This window comes from Pelmatolapia mariae, linkage group LG18, assembly GCF_036321145.2.
Source record: "Pelmatolapia mariae isolate MD_Pm_ZW linkage group LG18, Pm_UMD_F_2, whole genome shotgun sequence".
In the NCBI taxonomy this organism is placed as follows: domain Eukaryota; kingdom Metazoa; phylum Chordata; class Actinopteri; order Cichliformes; family Cichlidae; genus Pelmatolapia; species Pelmatolapia mariae.
Window position 1 is genome coordinate 35085218 of NC_086243.1, and position 24833 is coordinate 35110050.

The 24833-nt window shown below is 46.8% G+C and overlaps 1 protein-coding gene across 10 annotated transcripts in view; it reads left to right on the forward strand.

The window, feature by feature from the left end:
- The window catches only part of LOC134616361 (disks large homolog 1-like), a 104662-nt gene that overhangs the window by 67558 nt on the left and 12271 nt on the right, over positions 1–24833 (forward strand). For 4 of the 10 annotated variants that reach the window (XM_063461206.1, XM_063461207.1, XM_063461208.1 and 1 more), the window contains exons 5-10: positions 19058–19111; positions 19801–19851; positions 20915–21039; positions 21788–21957; positions 22408–22544; positions 23603–23747. In XM_063461206.1, coding sequence (XP_063317276.1) covers positions 19058–19111; positions 19801–19851; positions 20915–21039; positions 21788–21957; positions 22408–22544; positions 23603–23747 — 682 coding nt within the window. Of the gene's footprint in view, positions 1–4781; positions 4929–18331; positions 18428–19057; positions 19112–19800; positions 19852–20914; positions 21040–21787; positions 21958–22407; positions 22545–23602; positions 23748–24833 lie in introns of all 10 variants that reach the window. The other 6 variants (XM_063461200.1, XM_063461201.1, XM_063461202.1 and 3 more) reach the window with 2 other exon arrangements.

The window sequence follows — 24833 nt, forward strand, 5'->3', positions numbered from 1 at the left end:
ACATTCAGGCAAAATCCAAGATTTCAGCTCATAAAATATTCATGTAACGGGAACGTTTCATCGTGCATGAACGAGCCTGATATTCTGACCAGAGTTTGTTAAAAAGCCAGTAAAGTTAAACGTTTTCATGTGTTTCTCATCTCTTTACATTTGTTTCCTCTCTGATGGCGACTTTTCATGTTTATGTATTCACACCAATCAGAGTCGGCCGCATTCCACTTTAATCAGTCGATCAATCGACGAAGCAGGTTTTTGTCTTAAAATGAGTACAAATGTTTTAATCTTAATCTGTTTTAGTCACACACACACACACACACACACACACACACACACACACACACACACACACGTGGAGGATGAGGCTTGTTGCTTGTATGTGTTGCATCATGTGACCCATTAAAATGCTGATGCTGCTCTGAAGCTCACACCTGTTTCCTGTCATCACGCCATCACACACCTTTCAAATTCCTCTGGTCCAGGTTTCAGTGTTACAGCTGCAGCAGGTAAAAGTCCAGGTGAGATCACCGCATGGTATTGTGGGCGGAGCCTGAGAATTCCCCCTGAGGTAAACCTACAGGATTAGATGTTTGGGGCCTCGATGTTGAGGCCGTCCAGGAATTCCCACTAGTGGACGCTTCCTGAAGTTTTCCATGAACAGAATCAAAGCTGTGCAATCATAAATGTGAAAGGACAGAAATTCTGTTAAACATGGATTCATCCAGCGTTAAGAGGGAAGTAGCAGTTCTGGCTGCTGGAACGCCCAGTTACAGCTTCCTACCAGTTTCCAGGATTTTCCCAGGCTGAAAATAATTTAGGTGACTCAAACACTTCAGGACAAAAGCACGAGCTGATATTTAAACACTTTCCTCGTGTGATGTGAGCAGCTTCTCTCACAGCCGGGCCTCGGTTTGGAAACCAGACCGCGCTCGGTCTGTTTCCCGCCGTCCTGGAAGCTCGACCAGGGGAATTTGGCGTGCTCCCAGTCACGTGACTCTGCCTCCTGTTCGTGCTGCTTCTGTCAGCGCCCGCTGTGTTTGTGTCTGTCGCCGCTCGGGCCTCCACGTTACTCTCATAACGACTGTGTGTGCCGTTAAAGGAGCATTTCACCAACTCCACACGTCCACGTTAATGTGTGTGCCCATCGTCTGTGGAGAAGAGCTGTCACGGTGCATTATGGGAAGTGTAGGATCCAGTGTTTTTGTAGCTTGGCCGATTAATTAGGGACAAGTGGACAGTATTTAGAAAGATGCCTGCTTTTTTCTGACGAGCTGTTAAAGTAAGACTGAAAATCTCTTTAAAGCTTTCAAAACGTTTGAAATTATCTTTAAATTTGTAAAAATGAAACGGATACAGAAAATAACCTTCAGTTTAAACCGTTCTTGACAAAGAAAGTGATGAATTATAAATAGTCATTAAAATGACTTTTTCTTCCCACGTTTGATGAATAAATCGTTTAATAAAAGATCACTTTAAATAAAAAACAAAGGCTGCGTAGTTAGATGTCACTGTATTTCCAGCTGATTGTCACATAAATGTGTTTTCTCATCAGTGTGCAGCGGCGCCAGAGAACAAACGGAAAGGCCTCCTGCCTGAAATCTGCCTCCGTGTTTCGTGCTCAGAGCTGATTAATCCGATCTCCGATTAGCTGAGATGTGATATTTCACGGAGGTTTGACCCGTTTCACGCTGCACTGCTCGTGGTAACGGAGAACATGGGATCAGATTAAAGCTGGGTGGATGTGACTCACAGATGGAGCTCTGCTGCCATCGTGTGGAGATCAGATCGTCTGAAGCATGAGGCCAAAGCGCCCTCACAGAGGAGCCTGAGAATAAAAGGTGTTGATGCCGCACCAGGTGGATCTAACCCGACTTTCTTTGAGGCTTCAGTCTGTGTTTTTTAAACCTTATTTAACAGAAATCTCAAAATTTTCTCTAATTTCTTTTTAATGTCTCATGCTTTAAATATGAGATCTGTATGAAATCCCAATGTAGGTGACTGCCTCCCAGTGTTTGTGAAGGGTATTACATCATAAATCACATGAACGAGGTAAATGAAAACAAAATGATATTTTATAATCTCTCTTAATATAGAAAGATCATTTGTGTTCATTCTAAAGACTTTCGAGATCTGTCAGATTTTTGATGCTTTGTTCTTTGAAACAGAATGAAAAAAGCTCGTTAATTTTAAAGATAAGTGCTGTGCTTTGTGGCACATCCACATAGTTCAGACAGCGGCTGACATAATTATGTCAAAGTAACGCTTAACATCGGCGTCCACAGCATCGAAACTGAGGCCTGGGAATCTGCTCGTGCTGAAAACACGGCAGGTTCACGTGAACATCTGGAACTCCTGGAATAAAAATGCACCAACACAGGTGGAGTAAATGTGGAGAGGTGAGAGGAGCACTGTGTTTGGTATAAAGATTCAAACATTTTGAGATGATGTGAGAAGAAACTCCACTAAACTTTGTTTCTATGCAGGAAACAATTACTGTTAAAAAGAAAAGGAAAAAAAAACAGCCGAACACGAAGCAGTCGAGTTCCAAACGGTTCAACGTTTGGAGCTCGTGGTCCGAGGGCTGGAGAATGATCCGCTCAGTGCAGACGATAAAGTTTTAGTTAAACAAAAGAGATAAACTGATCTCGATGAAAGGCTTTTTTTGGGCCAGATGTTAAACACTGGATGAGAAGAATGAAGTCAAAGCTGTTTTAGTGTGTGTGTGAGCTAACATCGGCCTCTGTGCTGCAGTTCTGTGGTGTAGTTGGAGGTTTATTGTGAGTCGTGTTGTTGCCTTCACCTGTTGTGTTCACTGTGTGTGTCCCCCTGTTGTATGTGGTTTTCCACACGTGTGTTTCAGCAGCGTTCACGCCTGATTCAGACTCGTGTGTTCGGTCCTGACAGTGTGACGGACTCGTCTCTCTGAGAGGGTTCGGTCCTTTCTGTCCTTTCTAAACTGTGCCGTCCAGTAAAAGCCTCAAAGTAACAGAAATGAACCAAAAAGTGCTGCAGAATCAATAAAGTCATAAATGTTTGAGCCATTTTTGTTTCTACAGAATAAATCGACCTGAATAAAAAAAGACAAACCTCAGCAGGCTCATTGATCACTGATCTTCTCCTGTCAGGTTTATGTGGAGCGGGCCTAAAACCTGTGGTCACGCCGTTAACCATCAGCCAGTTTGTGTCTGTTAATGCCATCAAAGCTCCTCCTCCTCTTTGTCCTCCTCATCAGTTTATCGCTCACTCACCTGTGAACTCCCAGGTTTCTGTGATTCCTCTCCTTTGTTTGATTCTCCCTCAGATTTCATCTTAAAGTAGATCTGACCTCATTGTTAATGATGTTCAGACTCGGATGATATTCTCTGTTATTCTTCTCATCAGGTCTCATTTACAGATTCAAACCATCGAGGCACTCTCTGTGTGTAAACATCGGTATGCGAGATGATGTCCAGTTCTGAGTTTAACTCTGGCAAGATGTTCAAATCGTCACTTTTAACAATAATTTTTCTTTGTTTGGTGGAAATTAACCAAAAATTCAATAGAATCAGTTATCAGCCTAGAATTGTATATTTGCTGTATAATACGGCTCATTCTCTGTGTTAGCAGCCAGGCTTTAAGTGCCTAAAGTCCCTCAGTTAGTCTCTTAGCTGGGCCCAACTGTCTAAAAGCACTAAATTGTCTTTAGGCAGTGACTTCTGATTGGTCGGGGTTAGCCAAAGATAGTAGCGTGAATGAAAACATCCCTTTTTCACAACATTAACCTTTCAGGCTGGTGAAGAATCGATACAGCAAAGCATTGCAATATTTTGTGTGCAGTCTGAGAATACTACAAACGAGAGGGCAACCTCTCTGCAAACAGTGGCAGTCTGACTCTGACTGCACTCAGAGAGATTGTCAAAGGTTTGCAAATGAGTGCATCTACTTTACAAACGCAGACAGCTGGTTGGCATCAGTCTGAATGAGTCTGTCAGGCAGCTCGAGGCATCCTGGTTAGATTCATGTAGAACAGACAAACACGTGTAATAACTATATGTGAACTTCTGTGTGGACAGACGGCAACAGAGATGTGATTTTCTATGATTTCTCACAGTAAATTGTTGGTTAATCTTAAACTGACTGTTACGTTCATTGTGTCCATGTCTGGCAGTCTCATTTTGCAGTGAGAACTATTATGCTATTAGATAAAGTTATTATAGTAGAGTCTGCCTTACAGTATAAAGGACCTGGAGGTGACTGTTGCTGTGATTTGGTGCTGTATAAATAAATAAAACTGAATTGACAAAGTTTAACTTCAGTTTAAAATAGTGATAAATCACAGTATATGTTTTTGCACAATAGTACAAACTGTTCAGAAAATTGCAGTAACATCACATCATGGGGTGAATCCGCCCTCTGACAGGAAGTGGACTCAGAGGAAGTTGATGTAAATTACAGAGTGTCGGTTTGAATCTGCAGATGAACTAAGGTAAAAGGTCCTGCTGACCGAAAGTCTTGGATCAGGTCTCACATGTGTGCGGCCTCCGGGGGGTGTAGGTGTCTGCGACTATCATTAAAGAAGAAAGGTGATGGAGACGAGTGCACTAACCAATCGGAGGGAACCATATTTGTCTGTCCAGTGTTTGCTGTGTTGTTTTGGTCGTTCAGTCTAGAAACATGTCACCTTCATCCGTACGGAGAGACCTCCCTGAGCGCTCCTCCGTGTCTGTCTGTCTGTGACGCTCCTGCTCCTCCTGCTGTGTCTGAGCGAGCCGCCGTGTCTCCTCCTCTGCTCCTCTGTCCTTTAGGTAGTGTCTCTGGAGTGCATCTTTGACGGCTCAACTTTAGGACAGCATCACCCGGAGCTCCCCTCCCCTACGTCCTCCACTCTCTACCCCCACGGAGAGGACAGCCCCCTCCCCTCCTGCTCCTCCAACCCTTACCCCCCGATCCAGGTAAACCCCCACCCCTCACCTTCCCATCCCGCTGGGTTGTTTTCTTGGTACTGCTGTATTATTTCACATCTCCATCATTTTTCACACCTATCTGAAGCACGACGTGCTCTGATTACAAATGATTTGCTCTGTGGTAAAAACTCACCTGTTTAAACTGTATTAAATTAGCATTTTTAGGGGCGTGGCCTCTTTGGCTGACAGGTGGATGGTGACACAGGCGGCTGTAGCTGCTAGCTCTGTGCGTGTTTGTGCTGTTGGAGTGTTTTGGAGCGTGTTTAGTGACATTAGCTGACAGTAATATGACTGCTGTGAGGTTACTGTACCAACAGGCCGTCCAAGAAGTCTGAGCGAGAGTGCTGGGGAACTTTTAGGATTGTATTTGGAGGTTACTGAGCGTCAATGAGCCGGTGTCTGTGTGATGCACCCGTACAGCTTGCTAACATGCTAATTCTGGTGTTTAAAGGGTGATGGTGTAATAGCTGACTGTCTCAGTGACTCAGTGCAGATGAAGTCCTGGATGTTTTGAGTCACACAAATGATCTCAGGCCGTTTTCACACCTGTGGGTCGTTTGCTCTGCTCTGATCCAGTCATTTGGTTTGTTCTCAATCACACCTGCACAAACGACCCGCACCGAGCTCTAACCCGAGGTCGATTTAAATGGACTAAACATCGTCTTCAGCGTGACCTGAAGGAGACGCCGTTTCTGTTTTCACAGTGTGTGCATTAACAGGTATTCATTCTATAAGCTCACATCTGTGAGTCTGTAAGTCTTCATGTCGCACATACAAAGAGCCGCACACATCTCGACTCCTCACGGGCTGCTGTGGTACGTTTGGTGGTGAAGCAGGAGCTGAGAGTGAAATGTGCAGAGTGCAGGAAACGTGAGCAACAGTAGACAAAACCGCAAACACTTGGCTGTGTGCACAACTTATCTGTAGTGAACTTTGAGGGTCTTGCAAACTGCAGGAGTTTCCTGTGTTGGCAGGCGTGCCGATGAGTCAGCAGCAGGTCTCTGTTCGATTCCCGCTGACCCGCAGCTTTACTGAATGTCACTGATTTGTTTTCCACATTTCCACATGTTTTACCTGCAACTGTCCAAAAATAAAGAACAGAGATGTGGGGGTGGGGGGTGGGGGTTCTGGCCCTGATCGGTGCAGCTGTTTGTGCCTCAGACTCTTCAGCACCTCCAACACTCATGCCGAGTCTTTGGAGGAATCTCTTCATCCAGCTCTTCATTGTTTCTTAAACGTTTGATCTGCAGCGGCCGCCCTGCCTGACGTCAGCGGGTGGATGCTATCTCCACCGCCTCCACGGCGATAACGCGGCGAATGGACTGTCACGTCCCACAAAGACGGCGAGGGCCGCGAGGACGTACTGTACGCCCCTGTGTTTATTGTCCCTTTCATTTTTTTTTTTATCTCCTTTTCTCCACCTCTCACTCGACTCGCTGTCCTCAGCAGCGCCATGGCAACACAGGAGATGAATGTCGACAAAGAAAATCCAGACGGCAGGAAAATGGAGGAGGAGGAGGGGTGAACCTGCACAGAAGGACAAGGAAAGATTTAGTGAGGCTTTCAGTAACACTGTGAGGGGGGTGATGATAAAATGGAGAGCCGCTGCCCTCCTCTTCGTCCCCAACAGAAAGATTTACAGCTGCTCTCAAGTATATTTAGCAGCAGAGCTCATGAAACGAGGGCTTCTTCATCGTCTCCGCTGCACGTCGGTCCGGGGAGGACGAGCCAGCTCTATTTAAAGCTTTATGGAGTTTCAGGGAAGCCGTTGAATGTCGGTGCGGACGTTTTCATGAGCGGGAAAGTCGGTGGATGGCGGGAAAAACGTGTTCATTTAAGCATTTATGATAGATTTATACGCTGTAAGAAGAAACACGAGTGGCTGATCTCACAGCAGACAGAAACTTACATGAGTTTGAAGTTTATGTGCCAGGTTTTCTTCTTTATCACATCAGTAAGATAGATTTATTAATTTATTTTAAAAAATACATTTCTAACGTGTTTTACTGAGATTTTCTCTCCTGAAACTAAGTGGTTTCTGCTGTAAACAGGTTTCAGTCCTTCCCTTAAACACTATATTCTGGATCTGGACCAAATGCGCTCCTCCTTTTGCCCCGTTTGTACCGATTCAGTTTTCGGGAACTTTGGTTCATTAGTTTTCGTGTAATCGAGAAACAGTGAAAGTGTGTAACTGAGTAACAAAGAAAAATCCAAACCTCGGTACAACTCAGAGTCTTGACCTCAGAACTTCTACTCAACATATTTACTCTTAAATTCATCTTAAGATCAAATAAATGTAAAGCTTTTGAAAACCTGTTGGTTGGTTAATCGCCCGACTCATCGCTCTCTTCTCTTTGTATAAAATGAAGTTTGGTCTTTGGGGTTCATCCACAGCCTGCTTTAAAGGACACGGTGGCCTCAGGTCATCAGGATCAGCAGCTACGTAAAGCGGGGTGTCATCATCGTACAGATGTATTTCTTTGGTGTATTTCCTCTGGGTTATGGATCAGATAACTGTTTGAAAGACGTGTCCTGGGTAGAGCCTGGTGGGACAGCATGTCAGAGGTTTAGTGTCTGTAAGAGAAGCTTTTAATCACTGTTTTCATCAGTGACCTCAGGCCCAACACGGCGCTTACAGCAGAAAACATTTAAAGGATTTAAGGACTAAAATTGAGACAAACATGATTCACCAGAAAGTCTTGTTTTATTAAAAATATGACTACAACTTTAGACTTATGATATCAATCTAGTAAAAATTATACAAATTAAAGCTCTTTGACAGTTTTAAATGCAGTATATGCACCACACTTGATTTAATAAGAAAACATTTATTTCGTTTGGAAAAAAGGAAGCAGACGAGCGGGTGGATAAAACCAGACTGACCACATTTTGGCCCAGTTTTCAGACTGGGACCACTCGTACTTACACACTGATATATTTTTTTAGCAGGCAGTAAAGAATGAAGACAGAGCTGACGTAGAGTGATGTGACTGATGCTGACGGTGCATGTTAATTAAAACGAACACTTTGCTTCATCATGTGACAGACTTAGACTCATCTGTAGTTCCTGTTCTCAGGTTTATGACCTTAAAAGGAAAATGAACAAAATCACGTAATGAAGTGAAAATCGCAGAATAATAACAGCGTGTCATTTAGAAACACCGGCACAGAGAAATGATGAGTCCAGGTTAGAACTGCGTATTATAAATCAGTTTTTAATTTATAACATTTAAATGACTAAAGAAAAATGTTATATTCTAGATTTATCAAAATTATATCAATGCTGCACTACAGAAATAAAAAATGGTCTCTTTGATACGTGCATACATCCATTGATCTCTGATGTTCCTGTGGGCCGGATTTGGACCCTTGGTGGCCTGTTTCTGGCCCCAGGACCACATGTTTGCCACCAATGCTCTAAATGAACTCACTGTGCCGTCGTGACTGCCACTCCTGTGATCTCCACACCGGGAAAACTCGGAGTCTTCCCTGCTGACTCATTTTTGGAGTCTGAAGTAGGACAAAGGTCAGCTGGACCAACCCCGCTGAGAGGGAGGAGGAGGAGGAAGACTGTGTGAGGTTTCCAGACTGCAGAGAGAAGAGATCAGAGGACCAACTTCCTCCCTGCCTGCGCTCTCTTTAAATGCACACACACACACACACACTCACACTCACACACACACACACGCTCTCTCTCTCGCTCGTCCTCTCGTCAGCCCTGCAGTCTGCTGTTGCTGTCTGCTCCACACAGACGGAGGCTCGCCGACCGGCTGCCGAGCGATGCTCTCTCACCCCGTCGCCACGTTAATCCCCCCCCAGAGGCTCCGCGCTTTCTCCCCCCGTCACCCCCGCACCATGACGAGCGTTTATCCCCGCTGACAGGAAGAGGACGACCGCGGTTCGGCTCCTCTCCCGGTCACCTCCGTCGGCTCCTCTGCAGCCTCCCTGTTTGTGTCTGAGAGGAAGAAGACGAGGAGGTGGGGTGGGGGGGGGACCCAAGGTGGAGTGAAGCCCCCTCCCATCGTCTGTTCTCCAGCCAACACCACCTCTGCCACCCCGCAGCCTGCAGCAGGAGCGAGGAGGCGCAGAGGAGGCGACACACCACCTTCAGCGCAGCAGCAGCAGCAGCGGCATCAACATGCTCAACTCTGTGTGGTACGCCAAAAAGATGGGCCGCCGCATCATGGGCACCCTGAGGAGAACCAAGCGGCTCCACCGGCGCCTACTGGTAGGTCGCCCCCCCTCCTCCAGCTCCTCCACCTCCCACCTATGAGGAAAATAAATCCTCCCAAAGGTGAGGAGGTAGGGGGAGGTGCTGCAGCGTGCAGCGTGACTCATTTCCTAGCACGTGTGTTCATACGGTCATGCACTCCCCCGTGTGTGTGGTGAACGTATTGATCGGGCCGTCTGCTGCGTGACGCTCCTGGCTGATGTGTAAAAGTTGCAACAGGAGATCTGCTGCTGCTGCGTCATGTGTCGGCTCACGCACAAACGCTCACATCTGGTCCAGAAACGCCCTCGATCCGCATCCAGCAGATTTACGTCGTGATAAAGAACATGCGGCAGCGCGTGTGTGTGTGTGTGTCACTGAGGTGATTTGTTGATAAGGCTGCAGCGGCCGTGAGCGGGTTTTTACATTAACGTGTCGTCTCAATGTGTGAATGTTCCAGAGCTGTGCTTTGAATCTGACGGCGAGGACGAGGTGGCGCTCGGAGTCTCGGGGGTCCGTGTTGGTGTCGTACCTGTGCAGGTTTCCCTGACCCGCTCTCTGCCTCTGTGCGGCTACGCTGAACAGGTTTACCTGCATAAACAGCAGCATCATGTTCTGGGCAGATGTGAGGAACCCCTGCAGTAGCACATGCCTTCCCTGGCGTTGCCTAGCAACCTCTAGGCTCCTGACACACAGCGCTACTCGACCACCTCCCCCCATTTACTGACACACACACACTCATACGTTAACATACATGCTCGTCCGCAGCTGTATTTTTATCACAGCGAGGTTGTAACGGGTGGCGTCATGGTTACAGCGGGCTATGATGCGACGCGTGGACGTGGAAGGCGTTTTCAGTGGCAACGAACCAGCTGAGGATCGTTTAGCAGCTAAAGAGGCGATAATTCCCCTCAGGTGCTTTCACGCCTCCCGAGTCGGATCATATGTTGATGTTCAGTTTATTTGTGCTGCCTCCGGGTGGAGGATCAGACTCTCTGTTACAAACGGGAACACGCTGGACTTCCCAGGGACGCACTGATCCAACTTTTCCATCTCTGATTCAGTTCCTACGACACCTGACAACGTAGCATCGTTTACTCTGTAATCCTCACTGTGAGAAAGAGACTGGAAGTCATTCTTTTATTAAAACGCTCTGCAGTGGGTGAAATGTTTGACACTGTGGGCTCTGTCCACAGGCCGATTCACCTGTGACCCAAATATCTCATCAGTGTCTGCTTCCTTCTGTTCTCATCGGTCACATCAGGAGGTCCTGGCAGGATTAAACTCTTAAACATGTTAACATGAGTCTGATGTCAGACTCGTGGTCATTGTGGGTTAGCATTGTTCTTCGACTACACAGAGAAAGGAATGATGTGAAATGCACAGGTGTGGTCCTTCAGGAGGCGAGCAGCACATCATCTGTGCGTAGTCCGAATGCTGATTGGTTGAAATGTTGTCATGAGCAGGAAGGTTGGTGACATAAAGTTGTGGAAAGGCTCAGTGGCTCTTCTGCCTCTCTTCATGATCCATAAGGATAGACTGAGATAAACCACTTACAGATGGACATCTGAGTTTAGTTATAACTGGGTAAATGAAGTCAGCGGACAACATTTTCATGGAAAATAATAAGAATGGTGATAATCCAGCTGTTGACACGAACGTCACGGCCCAACAAACACGCCGACGAGCGAGCTCACACGCTGGAATCAAACCTCGGGTAGTTTTGTAGTTTCAGAGCTGATTGTGACGACTCCTGGATCAGAGGCCACGCAGGAGGTGAGATGAGGACTGGAGCTGATGATGGGAAAGTTTGATTGTTTATAGTTTGTGAGTCATCGTGAGATTGCAGCTGTCAGACGATCATTAGCTGCATTTCTTCAGAGAGAGATATGACACCCAGCAGGCAAACGGAGCTAAAAGCACCATTAATGACTGCTGTACATGAGCACAGTGTGAGGAAAGAGTAATAATGTGACGTGATGACTGAAGTGCTGTGTTTGGTGCGGGGCTGTTGAAATGCACGGTTTAATTACCCCGAGCAGCAGACGTTACTTTGTTTGGCAGGTGAACCTGATGCAGGTCTGTGTTCATGTCAAAGTTACTCTAATTACATCCAGACATCACCAAAGTCCAAATCTTTCATCTTTCATTCTGACAGTTGAACTGTTAAATGGACGATTTTACTTTGAGATCCAAAGTGACTCTCCTGGGAGGGTTGGTAGTTCTACTCCTCTGTTCCCTCGTGAGCAGTCCAGACGTGACTCGGAGCTCTGATTCATGGCTGTAATCTGTTTCCTGTCCCGTCAGGCGTGACTCATGTCGACAGCCCCCCCCCCTTCAGACCCCCCTTCACAGGTGAATGTTCTGTTTCACAGCTCGCCATCAGCCTGAAAAGATCCACATGTGCACAGCTCACGTAGATCATCTACATCCACGACTTGGAGGCTTGAAGTCGCTTCAGAGAGTGAAAAATTAAAGATATTAATAAACTTTACGGGCAAACCTCAGTAAATGTTTGAGGTATACTTGTTTCTCTTTCACAAATTGTTTCTTGGCTTATTAAATGAGAGCATCTGTTTGATTGGGTGGTTTGTGAGATGTTTCAATGATATCAAACTTTGATTGGTTAAAGACTCGACCTGCCTGCTGGAGGGTTTGTTTGTGGTGCACACGTGTCTGAATTTAATCCATGAAGTTGGAGATGAAAGACGCAGAAACAATAGAGCAACAGTTGAAGGTAAACCCTAACACCATGGGGTCAGCTACTTCAGTGATAACGCTGCAATCACCCATAAAACGGACTTCTTCCTCTCAGTCGTTGCCAAATATTTGCTAACGGGGGATTGTGGTGGTGTTGGGATTCTCTGATTCTCAAATTGAACCAACCTGAACAGAATTTAAATGATTTTGTTCTGAAGTAATTTCCTGGAGTTTCAGTAGGCACGATTGATCCACCTGTAGTTAAGTCAGTGAATCTGTTTTAACTCACTGAACACAAATCTGTGGATTTTTTTCTCTCTTAGTTTTTATAAAGGCTTAGAAAAGCAAACAGCAGAAATCGTGAGAGAAATATCTCACAACCCGTTTCTGTAAAACTGCTCCTCTAGCTGCTGCTGTTATGGAGTAACAGAAACACAAACTGGCCGGAAACTATCGCTATATGCAGATGATGTCATTTTGTAAAAGCACAAAATCAAATGGATCGTTCCTAAAGCTGGTTGTGAAAGTCCTCCACGGTTCTGCTGTTAACCTGCTGTGTTCCTGCAGTTTCCTGTGAAATGAGGTCACTTTCAGTTTCCGTGGTGTGGATAAAGATGTTTGGATTGTTCGCACCTTCAGCCAGACTTTTATTTTGGAGGCCGGGTGTTGTGTTCTCACACCTGAGATTAATATTTTCTTTAGTGTTGGAGAACAGACGGCGAGAGAAGCTTTAGTCTGTGTAAACCACTTTCCCTGCAGCAGACTTCAGAGCTCCTGCTGCATAAATTTGCACGTTAACGAGGAAGGAGGAAGACTACTTAGGTTAATCCTCCACAGCTCCTTTACATGACTAAAACCACCCATGTTGTGTAGAACAAGCAGTGCCATTGAAAAGCTGTTGGTATTTGTGAATCGCTGGTTTGTTTACAGTGCAGCCGTGTGCTGACGTGAGTGGCCTGTAGGTGGAGCTGCAGACACACAGCAGCAGTTTAATCCTAATCTCCAGCAGATCCTCGGTGTTTCTCTGCGGCCCTCACCGTGGAGTCATGATGTGGCTGTAAATGCTGGGTGATGATGGAGCAGAGAGATGAGCCCTGATGTGTTTGTTTGTGTTCTGTGACACACTCGGTGCGTCGACTTTCTGCTGTTTGTGAATCATGTGGCTCAGTCTCCATGACGGCGTCGTATGAGCAGATTTACATCAGTAGAAAGTCGAGGTGTCTCTCCATCGTCGTAAATGAAGGTGAGGCGTTCGGGGACTGTGGGGAGAACACACCGGTGACGGTTTACTGTTGACTCTGGCCGCTCGGCTATTTTACATCCGTTTATGAAATCAAACCTCCGTCCAATGAACCCCACGCCGCCTCCTGTGCGATGGTTATTCTGTCGTATGATTAATTTGTCTGTTCACAACGAGCCTGAATGCTCTGAGTCCATATAATGAACCATCTGCCACAACAGGAAGTGCGTTCATAGCTTTGAGTTTTGGTACAGACTTGATTATTTTCAGTGAAATGCAGTTTTTGGATGTTGGTGTGGAAATGTCAGAGTATATGATGTGCAGGTAAAAGTGTGAGATTTCAGTGTTAAACTTCTCTATATGCAGCTCGTCCTCCTCACTACAGTTTGTGTTGTCATCACAGACAAACTGCACACTCAGGAAATCCCAGGAAACAAAATCTGCATTTATGATGATTTTTGAGCCAAGATCTTTTGTTTATATAGCTTTGGAACAGTTTGGCATTTTTAAAAGTGTTTCCAACATAATCTGTGGGCAGTTTCAACAATATTTTTCTAAATGTGAATAATTTATCACCTCACTTGGAGGAAAACACAGTGTCAGAGCGACGTTCCTGCAGAGCTGCACCTGTAACCAGGCCGTGGAGGTCTGATGGAGTATACATCCATCAGGAGCGTCCACGCTGCTGTGGCGGAGCAGATTTTATTTAAGTGAAAAGAGATAAGGCCTGCGTGTTTTTTCACCTCCAGCTTCGGGTGGAGCTCTGTGGAGACGCAGCAGCCTGTGAGGATCGTCGGGTTTTTCTCTACAGCAGAGGCTTAAAGCGGCTTCCTGCCCGCCTGCCGCTAACCGGGAGTCCTCGTCGCACTCCCCCCTCGCTGCTGACACGCACGCCGCTGTGTCTGAATCCGGGGGCAGCATCGATTATTCATGCAGCGAGTGGAGCTGCCCGTCACCCCCCCTCGTGCTGACATGTGCCTCGCTCGCTGGAGCCGATTAATTGGCAGGAGAACGAGAGAAGACGAGAGGGAGGGTGTCACAGAGAAAGAGCAGCCGGCAGGGAGGGGTGAGCCGGGAGAGAAGAGAGGGAGTGTTACTGCGCTGTGGTGCCGGAGGTGGAGGAGTAACACGGCAGAGTTTGGAAGTATCGCCGTCTCGTCGTAGGCGTTGAACATTCTGGACTCGAAGGAAGCATCTTTCATTTACTATTTATCCTCCTCCCCCTCCTCCCCCAGCTCCTCCTCCTCCGTTTGGGAAGATGACCACTCATTACCTGCAGCAGGACTTCCCGTCTAAAGCCGTGAACGGCGAGAAGAAGCTGCCGCGGGTCAACGCCAGCCTGCAAGAGTCCATCGCCCATCTGCACCCTCTGCAGAGGCAGCACGCCATCGAGCTCCACCGACAGCAGCAGCAGCAGTCGTTCAATCACCCGCAGGTCCAGGCGTCGCTGTCGACCTTCACCGCCTGCACCGTGCCGGCGTCCTGTCGAGCTCGCAGTCGGTTCCTCAACCTGCGGGACAGCGTGAAGAAAAGCCCAACCAAGAGTACGGCCAAAGTCCTCAAGAGCGCCAGGAAGGAGATCCCCTGGGTGCCCTTCGCTTACAGCAAGGTAGCGACATCATGTGACCTGTTCAGAGATTTTTATTTTTTCCACTGCGGGAACTAAAACTTTGTCGATTGAGCGCCGTACGTTTAAAGAAGTAAAAGATCGCTTTGTTAGAAAGGAGAGAGAGTGGAAGCTAAAGGCTGTTCCACAGAAACGAGCAGCAGACGGTGGGCAGGGTGGGCTTGGTGAATGGATGGAGGTTGTTCCCCTTCCTCTAACCACTGATTGCATTTCTAAAGGACACACAGATTGTAGCACAGAGTCAGATCAACAAGTGCTGATGTTTGTAGAGTTTCAGTAAAATCAGCTGAGACTAAAAACTACAGTCAGGTTTCAGGAGACGCTCTCAGTGATCTGAGTCTTTATATGAAACAAACTAAAACCTGCTGCTGCTGAAAACTCCTGTTTGCTCTGGTGAGTTCAAGGTCACACTGGAGAACTGGCTGTTTTGGTGGTTGTGGTGACATGCAGGGCAGTTTGTACAGTGTTGTAGCAGGAGTGTATGTGAATGAGACCCGTGGTCAGTCAGATTGAGTTACTACAGTTCATGGAGAATCGATGGACTGTGTGTCCACGTGTGACAGCCACATCACCCTGCCATCACATTTAAATCCATACTTAAACACTCTCCAGCACCTCGTCTTTTTTATGACCGAATAAATGAGCGATGGTGCGATCCACGTGCTTTGGTTGGGGATTCATCTGCTGCACATTTCGAAGCTCCCATCTTTAAGTGGTGGTCTGTGGTCACACCGTTGCTACATTATGGCTTCATCACCGATTCGGTCCAAGCGTCTGTGGCTCCTCCCACCAGCGGACATTCAGATCCATGTTATGGATGCAGTGAGCTAAGAAAAAACTGCAGCTACACTTTTAACGAGGAGGTAACGAGGGGCTCGAGTGGGGGGGGGGGGGGGGGGTTGTTTAATCTGTGTGGCTTCGCTGGTACACTGAAGACTAAAGTGACACACGTGCCTCATTTACTGAAAGCAGGACATAGATTCTCTGTAATAAACCAGCAGGGGGAGACTCCTCTGACCTCTGACCTTGGTTAAGACTCTGCTGATGAGTTCATGGTTTCAGGCTCCAGTTTTGTGTACTGTTGAATAAAACGCGGTGCTCGTGTTGGAGATGAAGGACCATTAAAGTTAAAAGGACTAAAACGGGATATTTAGGGCGGGGCTACCATGTAATTGACTGAAGGTCAAGATGGTGAAAATGGTCAGCTTGAGGCTGTCCTTCTTTTATATACAGACTATGATGATAAGTTTGGGGTTGTGTGGAAAAGATGTCATCAGGTTAAATCATCAACTGTAAAATTCTCTGAGAGAAAAATGTAAAAATAATAATTAATGTGTAATTTTATAAACTCCAGGTGGGCTCAGCTGTGTTAATGATATTTATACTGAAGGACTGATGTTATGTCAGCGGTGTGAGTTCATCGGGGTCAAACATTTTCTGCTTGGAAACCTGTTTGGTCAATAAATCGATTGACGTATTGGGCGTCTGGTGGTTTTGGTTGTTGTTGTGGATTTGATGGTGTATCATCTCTCGCTCTCTGATAGATGAAATCATAACCTCTGCCCTCTCTGTGTGTCGCTGCATTTGTTAAACCAGTTTTGTGTCTTTTGGGAGTAATTAAGCCTCATTGTCAGCAGCTTTCCGGCGAGCGGAGCCGCAGAAGTAGGGCTGGCGGATCAATGCGGTCGATGTGCGGGGCTAATTTTAGCGGCTGTTGGTTTTCCATGGGCTCCGGGTTCTGCTGCTGCAGCACAACAATTAAGCCTCTTGGAAACGCAGCGGCGCTTCCTGCCAGCAGCTTCACGAGGTCCTGCTGTTGCATAACAGAGGTCACAGCGGTGAGGGCCGCCGCTCGCTCCTCTGTGATGGTTTCATGTGCACGCAGCAGGCCTTTGGAAGGCGCACGAAGGGGTGTTAAATTAAATGTAGACGTGAAAGAAAAGAAAATCTTTGACTGAAACAGGAAACAGAAAAAGATCTAAAAAATCCTGTTTTTAATTCATGGCTTTTTTCTAAATTTCTAGAAACAAACCCTGATTTTATCCACATAACCTCAAACACTGTCACACACGTGCATCACACACATTTATGGGTTGTGTCTGAACAGTTTACAAAGGTTTTATTTTGTGTATTTTCATTCTTAGTAGCTGAATAAACAGCAGCATGGCTGCAGTATAAAGACGATCCACTCTTTTAAAGGCTGTTTGTTTCTCGAGCTGAAACTCATGAGCGAAGCTGCTGCCGGTGTGGCGTTCGTGGGCAGATTCTGCTGAGGCTGCTGCTGTCGGGGAGCGCTGGTGCTACTTAAAGTTAGCTTGTTCTGCAGTGTTCAGGTCAAAAACAACATCCAGATGTCAGATGCTATAATTCCCCAGGAGCACGTAGCATTGCAATGAGACGTCTGACGTCTAATACGCAGCACTGGTAAAAACGTCTGCATGTGATTGGCCAGCTGCTGGCTCGTTCAGACCAGTGATGATGTTTCCACTAAAACCAGTTACAAGTTCACCTTTGAATCAAACGCCGAGCGGGTCCATCATGAAATGAAGAGGCTGCTGTGGAGTGAAAAACAAAGCCTGAAGGTGACGCTGGTTACGCTCCACAGCATTTGTGAGAACAATAGAACCACAATAGAAACGTGTTCAGCAGCACACGATTGAATAAAAAGTGTCGCCAGACTGAGTCGGAGCTGAAGCTCAACAGCAGCGAGGACGATGCTATCGTAGTTTTAATGTGGAGCAAAGAGGCGGAGCCATCAGCGGTAAAAAAAACACCTGACGGACAAGATGAAACCTGAATAAGCGTCTCTTCAGCTGCTTTGTTTCCCTTTGCGTTAGCGACAAAGCTACAGTGACGCTGTAGACGGTAAAGTTAAAGGCGTGTCTTAAATTTGGCAGCTGTGCTGTGTTCAGGTACATTGATTTAACGTCGTTTACAGATATTTGCTTGTAAACCTGCTAGCTGATCGTTTTATTGGAGCTGAATGAAATCGGTCCTCGAGCTCTTCGTTTGATTTTTGGGAGTTGGAGGTGCGTTTGGACGGGAAACGATCAGTGACGTCACAGTGAACATGTGGGTGTGCGGTTTGAGCACTTCTTTAGCATCAGTAGAAACTCGGACATGAGGTCGCAGATACAGCTGTGACCTTTGACCTTTGAGGGTCTGTGCCAATGTCATCACTGGCTATCGGGGTTAAAACTCCCAGATTGAAATATCCGCTGCTTTTCAGTAATGACATAAAGGACATCGCCCCCCTGCTGAAGCTGTACCGAGGGACTGAGGATTTACCACACACACACACAGACACACACACACACACACACACACACACACACAGAGGAGAGATGGCTTTAATCCTCAGAACAGCAGATGGGCGAGTTTGCCACATCAGGATCGTCAGGTGTCACTCACACAGTGACCTCCTGTGATTGGCCGACCTCTCTGACACTTGGCGGTCCTTCTCTGTCAAACTCCTCCCATCTGGCACCTCGGCTCGACCTAAACGAACGCCCCCTATCAGTCAGCATGCACATACACATATACATCCTCTCCTCCTCCTTCACCGGCTGTTCATCTGTGTCTAACCTTTGACCCCTCACCATGCTATTGTTCAGCAGGCCGAGGCCGCCCCGCCTTCCTCACCCATAATCCCCGTGATCCCAATCTTGCCAATCCCAGCCGAGACCACCGCCATCCCTCCAACGTCACAGGTCTCCTTTTTTTGTTCTTTTTTGACTTTCCTCCTCTCCCTCTTCTCTGCTCGATCCCTCCATCCTTCCCTCTTTCCATCCTCACTTCCCTCCTCGCTCATTTGGCTCTGCGCCTTTCTGTCGAGTTCGGTTTTCCGTGTCGGCCGTCCAGCTGTGGCGCTGATGAAGTGAGCAGATTAGAGATAGAAACAGCGGGAGGAATGCCACGCTCCCCCCGTTTGACTTTTCAGAGCCCATCTGGCTCCTCCCGGGCGAGCGAGCGAGGAGCGAGAGTCAGAGTAGACGAGGTGAAGGAGCAGCTTCTCCCCTCCTGCACGACTGGATTTGATTGATTTTCTTGATTTGTTTCTTCATTTAAGGCTTCATGCTTCAGAACTGCATCTTCTGCAGCGTGAAGCGCCACCATGTACGTACCTCGCTCGCTAATCTGTGCTCAAATCCTTGGGCTTCCCATTTTAGCATCATGAGGAGAGTTAGTCTTTTAGCAGCTGCGCGGCGGCCGACCCGGGCGCAGTGTGGGGTGTGATCGGAGGGGTGGAGGTTCAGGGGGGTTTCTTTATTGTGAGGGTGTTTGTAGGGTGGAGATGTTTTTCCTCTGTTATGTTCTGACGCGTCTCCTCGTCTCTGCAGGCCAATCCTCCGCCTGTGGTGGTCAACGCAGACAGCCTGGACACACCTCCATACGTGAGTGCTGCTCATTTCTGAATGGATGCATGAGTGATGGATAGATTGGAAAATGAAGGCAAGATACCTGTGTTTATGATTTTATGGATAAAGATGGAGTCATGGGTGGATAGGTGGGTGGGTAGATCCACAGACAATGGATAGGATGCAGGACTCTGTGGATCTGCAGATGTTTGGTAACTCCATCTTCACCGTCGGTCCAGCTGGAGCCTCACCTGCCTAGCATCGGACCCGTCTTTATTAAATTGATGTTTGCCTCCTGTGGACTCCGGCCGCTGTCAGCACGGCGTCGCTTCAGTTTCACCTGACGGGGAGAAATATTTGAAGAAGCATCTGCTTCGCTCTCCTCTCCCCACATCAGTTCAGAGTTCAGTGCTGCAGCACGTTTCTGTTAATTGGACGGTTTAAAGGAAATGTGTTAGATCAGAGTCGGTGAGTGAAGCCTGCAGGAGCTGTGGGCAGACGGCTGCATCACACGAACCTTGAACTTCAGGTTTAAGAGGAGGAAATAAAAACTCTTCAGTTCTCCAAGGTTAGACGTGAGCCTGAGGAGCAGGAGGAGGCTCAGTTAAACCCTGGACTCAGTGAAGTGTTTCTAATGAAGTACAGTAGAGTCTGTGTTCTACTAACGTGTTGCTGCTGCTGGGAGGAGCCGACAGGTGAGCTGATACCTGTGTGTGTGTTTGCAGGTGAACGGGACGGAGGCTGATTATGAGTACGAGGAGATCACGCTGGAGCGGGTAAGCTGCCTTTCCTTTTTACTTCCCTGTGAGTGACGGCCGTGCTGCTCGCCGCGAGAGCCGCCGTAACTCCGTCGCGTCTTTACGAGCCACATAAACGAGCCGCGGTCTATGACTCAGAGGACGGGCGACCCGCCGCCTGATGTTCTCTGTTTGACTTTGCGGCGCTGCTTTCATGGACCTCTGCTGTAGGACCGACCGCTGCCTGCACCAACCCTCCCGACAGTCTGAGATTTCGGGGGAAACGAGGACGTAACGAATGAACCAGATTCTGTTAAACAAAGCAAAAGTTTCTGATCCTCTCACACAAACAGTTTCTCTTTAATCAGCTCTGTTTTAATCCTCCTCGCTGCCTCTGGTATTATCCTCCACATTGTTACCGTCTTCCTCTTTTTGTTCTTGTCCTAATTTTGCTCCTTTAAGTGCAAATTATTAGTGCAGCTTTAAAAAAGTCTCACAGGGTCTGCCTGTCGTTCTGTCTGCGGTCTAACCGGCCTCGCTGTTGTTTTTATCATCAGAACAAAAATGTTTCCACACATGACACAAACTGAGTCTGATGCCCGTTCACAGCAGTGGACACGCCGGACGGCCACCGCGGCAGGAACCAGCCATTCTACACAATAACTGCACATTTATAAAATTTCAGTGCAGAACGGCATGCTGGGTAATTACAGCAGTGTATTTGAACCAGTGAAGGTAAAAATAAAAAACACTTTTAAGATGAAAATGTTTAACAGCGCCTCACAGCCGGTGCACGCGCTCAGGTTCTGGATGTTTGCTGATGTTATCTGATTGGTGCAAACTCGTGCCGGGTGATTCGCGTAGCGGAATCTGCAGACGTGTTCATGCTTCGTTGTTCCAGCTGTCACTTCTGCTCCTCTTGGCTGCGGTTCGAGGTTTTCCAACACGGCGTCAAACTTCAGTCGTCACTGCTCAGCAGCATCGTCGCTGTCTCATCACCTGGAAGGCTTTTATTGTGAAACGCTGGCAGGAAGTGTGAATCCTGAGCATGCTCACAGACGCGGATCGTTATTATTAATACTGTGATCACTGTGGTTTCCAGGGAAACTCGGGGCTGGGCTTCAGCATCGCAGGCGGCACCGACAACCCTCACATCGGTGAAGACCCCAGCATCTTCATCACCAAAGTGATCCCCGGAGGAGCGGCGGCGCAGGATGGACGGCTCAGGTGAGGCAGGAAACTGTTTGTTGGTGAAGGAGGTGTGACTGATGTCTGAGCGGAGGCTTTCTCCTCACTCACAAACATGTCTTCTATTTTTGATCCCTCTGTCACCTCATTAGAGGAGGGCTCAGATTTTTTTTAAACTGCTGACCTGAAACTGAAAAACCAGCATATCCTGCAACACCCAGAATGCTTTGCAGCAGTTCCTTCCATGCTGCTGCTTTAGAGCGTAGCTGCTGTGGAGGACAGGCTGTTAAGCTGATCAGGGAGCAGTTAGTGGGGACAGAGGGAACAATGTGTGACTCACACAGGTTTCTAACATTAACCTTTCTAAGATCACAAACTTTATTAGCTTTCACTTTTTACCGGCTCAGCTGTCCAGTCAGCTTGAAGCTGGCCTGACGGATTCGGCCTCGTATAAAAACATGTAGTAAGAGAAGGACCTCTGTCCCTTTAAACGCCTCGGTCTGCAGTCAGAGGTGGTGTCCTCACAGCCGGACCCCCGCTGTGCCCTGCAGCCTTTCATGGCTCATTCATAATGCAGAAAGTCTGTCACACCTGATCCAGGTGATGATGATGAGGACGAAGAGTACGGTCTCAGGTTTCCTTTGAACTGTGTGTAAGTTTGGATCCGTAGTTTGGCTCTACTTCCTCTTTTAACTCCAATAAATGAAAGAATAAAATCTGTGACATCATCAGTTTCTATTGAAGGAGGTGATCTGACTGACAGCGGGGTGTTCACGCTCTGTTTCAGGGTCAATGACGTCATCCTGAGAGTCAACGAGGTGGATGTTCGGGACGTGACCCACAGCCGAGCCGTGGAGGCGCTGAAGGAGGCGGGATCTCTGGTCCGACTCTACGTCCGCAGGAGGAAACCCGTTTCAGAGAAAGTGATGGAGATCAAGCTGGTGAAAGGACCCAAAGGTAGCGTGAAGGCTTAAACTGTGTCTGTGCTCAGATCAGGCGCCCTGGTCCGAGCGCAGACACATTATTAAACCTGTGAGTGTTCCTAATGTTTTGGCTCACGGCTGCAGCTCCGTGCAGATGGCGTGGATGTGTGTCGGCCGTGTTGCTGGATCTTCTCCGCTTGCTGAGGAGCTTTAGTGAAATCCCCGCGGGCCTCATGATTATTCAGACGAGGAGCCCGGCTCAAGAACAAAGCCTCGGTTTCCACGGAAACATCCTGAAATATGCTTCTGTGCATTTATGTGTCCTGATTCGTTCCCGTGTTAAACCAGCAGCGGAGCGTTTCAGGGGGTGGTTGTTATTTAAAGTCTCGCCGTTTGTCCCGGTGAAGGACGCTCAGGCGTCGGAGCTAGACTCCAGAGTTTGAGGGTTTTTTCCCAGAATGCTTCAGAGTTCTTTGTGTTGCAGGTCTCGGCTTCAGTATAGCGGGCGGCGTGGGGAACCAGCACATCCCCGGCGACAACAGCATCTACGTCACCAAGATCATCGAAGGCGGAGCGGCTCATAAAGACGGGCGGCTGCAGATTGGAGACAAACTGCTGGCTGTAAGGATCAACCCGGTTCAAACACGAGAAATCCACATCAGACGAAGGATTTATTTACACCACGGCTAAAAACTAAAATAGTAAACACGAGAAAGTCAAACAGGCGAGTTACAAACATTCAGTGCAATAAAATAATTAAGAAAAGCTCTGATGACATTATTTATGAAACAATATAAAATGTTTCATTAAGTAATAAGGACTCAAATTTGAAACCAGTAAAATTAGAAATAATAATAAAAAATAACAGACAAGCTTAAACTTATGACATGAAGTAACTGCAGGAAATAATAGAAGTAAAGACGACTAAAAGTAGACGGAAAATATAAATAAAAAACAAAAATAGACCAGTAAAAAAAATCAATAGACACACAAGACAGAAGCTTAGCACAATTAGAAATTAATTAAAATAACAATAAAAGCAGAAAATGGGCAGATTAAAAGAAAGAGCTGTAAGTTAACATAAAATAAATAATAAATAAAGAAAATATTAAAAAAAGAAAAAAATCCAATTGAAACCTTTTAAATAATCAATAAACCAAAAAGAACTCAAAAGAAAATGTTAATTAAAACCAATATTAGAACAATAAAGCCTGATTTAAATAATAAAAATAAAACAAAAAATTACATTATTTTAAAAAAGGAAAAAATGAGACTAATAAAAGTTCAATAGAATAAAAGCAGGTTAAAAAAAGGTCAGTGAGTTAATAATTAAATAAAATAAATTAAAATAAAGTAAAATATTTCTGATAAACAACCAACACATGTATAAATAGTAGAAACAGGTTTCAGTGCTAAAGAACAAATAAAGTTTTAGATCCTGCAGTAAAAACAGGAAGTTGCTGAGTAGGTGAAGAACTTTTAGAGCACCATGAATATTTCTGAGGTTTTAACAATAAGATTAAGTTTCACCCTTATAACATTTTATAATGTTTCATTAAGTGAAGACGTGCTGAATCTGCGGTGCAGACGCACTTCACCACAAACTACCAAACAGCAGACCTTCAGAATAAAAGCACAGGCGTGTCTGACCGCTCCTCTCTCGGTGTGTCTGCGTTCAGGTGAACAGCTCCTGCCTGGAGGAGGTGAGCCACGAACACGCCGTCACTGCCTTGAAAAACACTCCCGACGTGGTCTACTTGAAAGTGGCTAAACCCAACAGTGTCTTCATGAACGACAGCTTCGCTCCGCCCGACCTCACCAACTGTGAGTCCAAACACACACACCTCACCACTAAAGTTTGCTTCTGTGTTTGTACCGAGCTGAAGAAAGAAACGTTTTAATGTTTTGATGCTGCGGTCGCATTTCAGTTTGTTCTGGAATTCAGGCTTCCAGAAACAGTCGGAAAATCCATAGTTGAAAACTTCCCTGGACTTTTTATCCTGAATTGTTTTCCGTTTTAAGATCTTCCAGATAAATGTGGTCTCACATAAATCAGCTGACCTGGTTTTGAGTTTAAGGTTTCCCTGTGTGTCGGTTTTCTGGAGTCCAGGCTAATGCTGGTGTGAAAGGTCCGGTTACACGGATCTCCAAACCGCGCCGGCCTGTCCCGGCTGAAGGTTTGTTTGTTTCTCTTGAACGCTGCTGTGGATTTTTCCTCTGACATCGAGCAGATTAGAAGGTCCTGGCTCATGTGGTCAGGATGACACCCTGAGCTGGTGTGGACCGCCGCAGTCTCTGATGATCAGGTGGGGCGGGGATGGCGTTCCCAACAGGATTCATCAAACGACACGCCTCAAAGTGCAGACGAGGCCGGTTCCTTTAAAACATTTCTCTCTGAACCGGCAGCTTTAGCAGAGATGAAGACGGCCCAGCTCTGAACCGTGTTACGATTATCTTTGTTTTTAGATATCTCACTTCGCTGCAAATTACAGGAAGCGCTCTGAAAACTGTAATACTGCAGGACAAACCTGCATCCCGGAGACTCGAAGCTGGCACCGAGCTGTTGAGGAGATGCCAAAGAAGGAAACACCCCTCAGAGATGCTGAGCGTCAGACTCCTCGGCTATAGAGACGGAGGAGTTCCAAGCAGCTGTGGAGGATCCGAAGCCGAGGAGAGACTGATGGGAAAGCACAGGAAGACATGGAGGCTGCAGAAAGTGTTGCATGTTATAATCTGAGTATCATCATGAGTTGACATCCTTAAATCTAAAACAGACTCTGAGCCAAGCAGGCTGGTGCTGGTTTGAAGCCAAACGAGGAACGAGCACAAAATATCCGATCCCGAGTCGCGGAAGAACGATGTTTGACAGCTCGGCTCTCACAAACGCCATCAGGTGCCTCAACTCATCCA